The sequence below is a fragment of the Rhinoraja longicauda genome, chromosome 15 (genome assembly GCF_053455715.1).
Source record: "Rhinoraja longicauda isolate Sanriku21f chromosome 15, sRhiLon1.1, whole genome shotgun sequence".
Classification (NCBI taxonomy): domain Eukaryota; kingdom Metazoa; phylum Chordata; class Chondrichthyes; order Rajiformes; family Arhynchobatidae; genus Rhinoraja; species Rhinoraja longicauda.
Window position 1 is genome coordinate 49,928,113 of NC_135967.1, and position 7,161 is coordinate 49,935,273.

The 7,161-nt window shown below is 46.8% G+C and overlaps 1 protein-coding gene across 1 annotated transcript in view; it reads left to right on the forward strand.

Moving 5' to 3' along the window:
• LOC144600306 (scavenger receptor cysteine-rich domain-containing protein DMBT1-like) overlaps positions 1 to 6,900 on the forward strand; it is a 30,795-nt gene extending 23,895 nt beyond the window's left edge. The window contains exons 19-23 of the mRNA XM_078411874.1: positions 27 to 344; positions 459 to 499; positions 1,543 to 1,654; positions 4,534 to 4,641; positions 6,809 to 6,900. Of these exons, the coding sequence (XP_078268000.1) occupies positions 27 to 344; positions 459 to 499; positions 1,543 to 1,654; positions 4,534 to 4,641; positions 6,809 to 6,900 (671 nt within the window). The remainder of the gene's footprint in view (positions 1 to 26; positions 345 to 458; positions 500 to 1,542; positions 1,655 to 4,533; positions 4,642 to 6,808) is intronic.
• The last annotated feature ends 261 nt before the right edge of the window (positions 6,901 to 7,161 follow it).

Consider the following 7,161-nt stretch of genomic DNA (forward strand, 5'->3'; position numbering starts at 1 on the left):
ATATATTATTTGATTCACTTTGCTAGAACGCGGACTGGAGTTGCGCCTGGTTGGAGCTGAGAGCAGATGCTCAGGGAGGGTGGAGATATTCACCAACAACAGCTGGGCCACGGTGTGCGATGACTCTTGGGGCGAGGCGGACGCTCATGTTGTCTGCAGGCAGTTGCGCTGCGGCCCCGCTGTGTCGGCCGCGGCAGGGGCCGCCTTTGGTCAGGGTGACGGGGTGATCTGGCTGGATGAGGTGAAATGCACGGGCAGCGAATCCTTTCTCTCCGACTGCGGCTCCTCGCCGCCGGGTCAGAACGACTGCAGTCACAAGGAAGATGCCGGGGTGATTTGTTCCGGTGAGAATCTCCTCAATCTGCTTCCACGGCATTTGGCTGTTTTAAAATGTATTGTAAATTTTGCGGATATGGTGGAATAAAGATCTGAACATGTTCCTGTGATCGTCTCCACAGATCCGCAGTTGTCTCCAAGGGACTCTTCTTCATCGCGTTCTGTAAGTACTTACTGGTAATATAACGTTATTTTTTATTAATCCTCGATGTGGTCATGGATTTTATAATATTTCTCGGAACCTTATCCAACATTGTGCAGTATTCTCGCGCACCTCAACTCACAGAATTCCATTAAACCCCAATAATTTCGGTCACTATTTATACCTGGATAATCCTGTCAAAGATTGGGGTTCACTAGTAAGATACACTGCATGTGTCACGCCGCCTTTGATTGAGTCGCAGAGTCATTGACTCTTCTCTAGTGTAACAGACAAGACAAATATTTGGGAATGTAGAAACAAGGAACTGTAGGTGCCGGTTTATACCAAAGATGGACACAAAGTGCTGGAGCAACTCGGCAGATCAGGCAGCATCTCTGGGGGGGGGGGGAGATTGGGGGATATTTCGGGTCTCGACGCTTCTTCAGAGTTATTCGCGAATGTTCCTCCCTGCTCCTTGTACATAAGATAGAACATAGACCAGCACAGCAGAGGAGCATGCCTTTCGGCCAACAATATCTGCGCCAATAGGTGCCAAAACCATCTCCTATCTAACTGCACATAATTAATATTAATCCCCTGCATATCTGTGTGCCCATCATAAATATGCTAGATGCCACTATCGTTTCTCTCTCAACCACCAATCCTAGCAGAGTGTTCCAGGCATTCACGACCTTTTGTGCAGAATCGTTGCCCTCATACATCTCCTTTAACCGCCTCCCCTCCCCCAGCTTAAAGCAATGTCCTCTAGTAATTGATTTTTCTCCACCATGGGAAACGTTTCAGACTGTCGACCCTATCTATGCCTTTCATAACTTTATATACTTCTATCAAGACTCCCTGCCATCTCCGGCGTTCCATAGAACAAAATCCGGGTCGGTGCAAGATTTACCTTTAGCTACTCGCCCCTAATCCAGGCAACTTTCTGGGAAACTTCCTCTGCACACACTACGGGCCACTCTGCTGATGAATGCACTCGCTTTCTGGAGAGAACAACCCGACTGCGCTTGTCTTACGATGGTCTGTCACGTTATTATTGTGGACAGGGACGAAAGATGTTCACCATTCCCGTGATAGCCTGTGTTGTGCTGGGTTTTCTGTTCGTCTGTGGGTTCGTCGCCTTGTTCCTGGTAACGCGGATAAAGCAAGGAAGAAGAGGTGAGGCTTCATCCGTCATGTTGCACCGCTGCTCCCTGTCCCCACTCTATTCTTCCGCAACCACATCCCCGCGTTCAATAAAATGCCGCGCAATATTTGACCGCTCTTGTAAGCGGCGAGTTTTTGTTATTGCCCAAAGCACCATGAAACCCACGCTCCCACCTCAACCGAAAAAGTCCGGTTAAATCCCACCAAATTCGTTTGAGATCACGTGCCTTGCGTTTTTACTGTTGCCAAACGACCTATAAACATTGTTCTGAAAGCCTCGTCAATTCCACTGGCTGAGGGGTTGGGGGGAGATGGAGGCGCGCACGTCGCGCTCACCGTAACACCCTTTCATATTGAACCGATCTAAAGATTATACTTCGCCTTCGCCATGATTTCAAATCAAAGTCAGACCATGAGGTGATAAACTTGTATCATATAACACACATTGTAATCACCATTTTCCTGCAGGCGTTGCCATTGGCCGATGGGACTCCCGCGCTGAGATGTACCAAGCTATTTACGAAGAGATTGAAGATATTCCACATGGCGAACACTTTTTCCCAACCGATGGTTCAGGTTCATTTTCTATTCGATCCTGACTCTGTACTGTCCAGATACATTATCTCCTTATTTACCATTGTAAATCGTCGCTATCCTACACACACTAGGGACATTTTTTTAAACATTTGCCCAGCCAATTAACCTACATACCTGTGCGTCCTTGGAGTTTGTCTCCAAGGACGTACAGGTATGTAGGTTAATTGGCTGGGCAAATGTTTAAAAAAAGTCCCTAGTGTGTGTAGGATAGTGTTAATGTGCGGGGATCGGGGATCGCTGGGCCGACGGGCCTGTTTCCGCGCTGTATCTCTAAATAATATATATTTTTAAATCTCCTCGCTATTTTGAGAAAGCGGACTGGACGAAAAACGTTTATGTCAGAGCGTGGTGCGTGCTGACACACTTGCAATGGTTCCAGGATTTTTCACTCTGGACAAAGGAGACGTTTGCTCTCAGATTCTATCGTCTGAAAACGGTCACTTGCACATCCTTCCAGCTACATACACACTCGCATTAACATGCGACCCCGTAAATAAGGGACTGGTTAGCTGAGATGATCACCCCATGTGTGGACTATTGGCCCTGTTATGATGTTCTTGTTTTGGGTCAGCAACCATCCATCAATACTGGATTCCTTACGTGAGTAAGTTTCCACAAAGTGCAGGAAGGAACTGCAGGTGCTGGTTTAAATCGAAGATAGACACAAAATGCTGGAGTAACTCAGCGGGACGGACAACATCTCTGGAGAGAAGGAATGGGCGAAGTTTCGGGTCGAGACCCTTCTTCAGACTCTCGAACTAAAACGTCACCCATTCCTTCTGTGTTTCCACAATGATGTCGGTTCACAATTTCGCAAGTTCTAGTAGCAGAATTAGGCCATTCTGCCCGTAAGACTACTCCGCCATTCAACCATGGCCGATCCATCTTTCCCTCTCAACCCCATTCTCCCGCCTTATCCCCACATCTCCGGACACTCTTACTAACCAAGAATCTGTCAGTGACCAAATTCCGAAATAAACGACATTGTTTCTCGGACCAAGGTGGCCACGTTACCTGCTTCCATTTGCAAAATATCCATTGCACAAGCAATATATTATTTAATTGTGTTTGACATGTTTTCCATCATTAAAATGGAGAGTGAAAACAGTGACTCTTTGTTGTGTTAACCCCTGATCGGAGTTTTATTTTTCTGGCGACTTTAATCTTTGAAATTATGCCGCCACTGGCAAAAAATAATAATAATGACCTCAGCCTACGCTTGTGGGATTAATACAGTAGGTCGTGTAATAATAATGACCTCAGCATACGCTTATGGGATTAATACAGTAGGTCGTGTAATAATAATGACCTCAGCATACGCTTATGGGATTAATACAGTAGGTCGTGTAATAATAATGACCTCAGCATACGCTTATGGGATTAATACAGTAGGTCGTGTAATAATAATGACCTCAGCATACGCTTATGGGATTAATACAGTAGGTCGTGTAGTGTTGGACAGTGAAGCAAGACTGAGAAGCAACAGAATTAAATAACATTTTATTTGCGACGCGCTGTCTGACCCGCCTCAAGGCGCCCGAAGTTTATACAAAATGCGCTTCGCTGGATAAGACAAAAGGGATGTGAATTTAAAGAGGAAAATAAGCAGCCTGTCACGTGTATCGAGGTACAGTGAGAAGTTTTTGTTGCGTGCTAACCACTCGGCGGGAAGACAATACATGATTACAATCGGGTCATTCACAGCGTACAGAAACATAAGGGAATACATTCTGTACGAGATAAAATCCAGTAAAGTGCCATCAAAGATAATCCGAGGGTCACAAATGAGGTGGATAGCAGTTCAGGACTACTCTCTGGTTGTGGTGGGATGGTTCAGTTGCCTGATAACAACTGGGAAGAAACTGTCCCTGAATCTGGAGGTGTGGTGATGTTATCACACTTCTAAACCTTTTGCCCGATGGGAGAGGGGAGAAGGGAGTGGCCAGGGTCCTTGATTATGCTGCTGGCCTTGCCGAGGCAGCGTGAGTTACAAATGGTGATAATGGAAGGGAGGTTAGTTTGTGTCATGGTCTGGGCTGCGCCCACAATTCGCTGCAATTTCTTGCTGTCTTTGGCGGAGCTGTTCTCAAACCAAGCTGTGATGCATCCCAATAAAATGCTTTCCACGGCGCATCTGTAGAAAATGGAGAGAGTTGTTGGGGACATGTTGAACCTTCTAAGCCTCCTAAAGAAGGAGAGGCGAGTTGCCATGTGTCAACATTTAAATGTGAAGTCATGTTGAATCTTCAATTTCTGCGCGCACATTCAGTGAAAATCACTTTCCCCACATCCAGAATCAGTTCATGACAGCGACGATGATATAAAACCTGTGGGCGTTGACGAGCGTGGAGATAACGTATCAACGTTCAGTGAAAGCGCAAGCAGGGATCTCTCCAAACTAGGTGAGCTGAAGCAATGTCGTTTCCTCACATTCTTTCAGGCAATGAGAACCAGACTCTTCATTCAATGGGTGACAAAGTGGCGAAGCGTAGAGCTGCCTCCACGTCGGAGACCAGGGTTCGATCCTGAACTTGAATGCTGTCTGTATGGAGTTTGCACATTCTCCCTGTGACCGTGTGGGCTCTGTGCAGGTTCTCGGGCTTCCACCCACATACCAAAGGCATGTGGATTTGTAGAATATTTGGTATATGTATATTGCCCCCTAATGTGGAGGGTGTGAATGAAAAAGTGGTATAATATAGAACTCGTGGGAAAGGGTTCCATGGTACAATACTGGTGCTATGGTAGGCGTGCACTTAGTGGGTTAAAGGGCTGTTTCCGTGCTATATGTCTAAACTAAATTAAAGTTCTGCATGTATATGTAAAGTACACGAATGTTACATCTGCGATCAAGCCGTTATCATAGCATTATTAACCTATCATCTGCTTCCCCACAGAGCATAGCCCACAAAAGCCGTGAGGACCCAGGAACCCCGCTTTCCGACAGTCATCGTGACATCGGCAATCTTCATTTGCGCACAACCCACCACCGACGGATCAATTGGAAACATCATTTCACCAACATCTGGCATATGAGAATAGAACATAGAATCGCAGAGCACAGCGGCAATATCTGTGCCGAACATGATCATGATGACAATCTAAAATAATATACTCCGCCTGCATGTGATCCATATCCCTTTATTCACTGCGTATTCATTTGTCTATCCAAAGGCCTCCTAAATGCCACCAATTTATAAATTTCCACCAAAACCCTCAGCAGCAGGTTGCATGGACCCACCACATCATGTGTGTAAAACTTGCCCGCACATCTATTTTTTTATGTATCGCCCCACCTCCCCCACCCCCTTCCTGTAAGTTCAGACCTCTGACATTTCCACCTTGGGGGGAAATATTCTGCCTGTCTACCCTATCCACGCCTCTCATAATTAGATGGAGTTCTATTCGGACACCCCACCGCCTTCGCCACTCCAGAGAAAATAATCCGAATTTGTCCAACCTCTCCTCACAGCAATTAACCCCTAATCTATGCTACATTCTGGAAATCCTTTTCTTCCTTTCCAAAGCCTGTACATTCTTACTGAAATGAGGTGACCAGATCTCAATAGAACACAACAAATGCACCCTGTATGAAGTTGTAACATGACTGCCCGACTCTTACATTCAACGCCCTGAACAATGAAGGCAAGAATACGACATGCCTTATTTCCCACTTTATCTACTTGTGTTACCACTGCCAGGGAGCTATGTACTTGGATCCCAAGATTCATCTGTACATAATGCTGTCAAGGTTCTTTTAATTAATTGGGTACATTCTCCTGGCGTTCTGCTTCCCAAAGTGCAACACACTTGAGCGATTTAAACCATCTCTTGGTTCACCAGAAATATCTGGATTTAAGATTAAGACTCCAAGACTGCAAATGGTTGAGAGCTTCAATTTCCTTTGTGTTAATGTTACCAAGGATCTGTCATGGACCAGCTCTGCCCAAGACGGCAAGAAATTGCAATCTTGTAGTTGTAGCCAATCCATCAAACAGACCACACTCCCTACACAGTGCCTGCGAATAGCAACCAACATCATCAAACTTTTGTATCACCCCAGGTATTCCTTCTTGAAAGCATGAAACACCAGACTCAGGAATAGCGACTACCTTCTGTAATCGGGATTCAGATCGGTCCTCCCATAAGCTAGGGTACTCTCCGATTCATCTCTACGCGATGCCACCAGGGGGCGCCGCACGATGGCCGCCTCGCCAACGGTCTGTCTTTGTCTTTTTCATTCTCTGTGTTTTTAGTTTCTTGTAAAATGTATGTTTTAGTTTATCTTTAGTTTTCTATTATGTGCGGGAGTGGGGGTGGGGGGAGGGGAGATGGGGGTGGGGGGTGGGGGTGGGGGTGGGGGGGAGGTGGGGGGGAGGTGGGGGGAAGGGGGGAGGGGGGGTGGGGGGAGGGAAACTTTTTCTTATCTCTTTCCTCGATTGAGATGCGACTTTTCCGTGTCGTATCTCGGTCCTCACTGCGCCCTAACATCGTGGAGTTGGCGGCCTTTTTGTTTGGGACTTCTAGAGCTCCAAATCCATGGAGCCTGCGGACTTTAACATCTTGCAGCGGGCGATCCCTTTGCCAGGGGCCGGCCTTTGGGGCTCCAACCTGTGGGAGCTGTGGACGTTAACATCGTGAAGCTCGCGGTCCCTGGTTAGCGACCGATTTCGGGTACTCCAGGCCGCAGGAGTTTCGATCGCCCCGATGTGGGAGCTCGATCGCTGGCTGCGGATAGTTCGACTCCCACGACCGCAGTAGAGAAGAAGACAAGACTTTATGGCCTCGCATCACAGTGGGGAATGTGGAGGAGCCGCTGTGCTGGATGTTTATGTCAACTTTTATGTAGTTGCCTATCTTGTTGCTTTTTTGTTATGACTGTACCGCAAACCAAATTCATCGTACGTAACAAAACACACTTG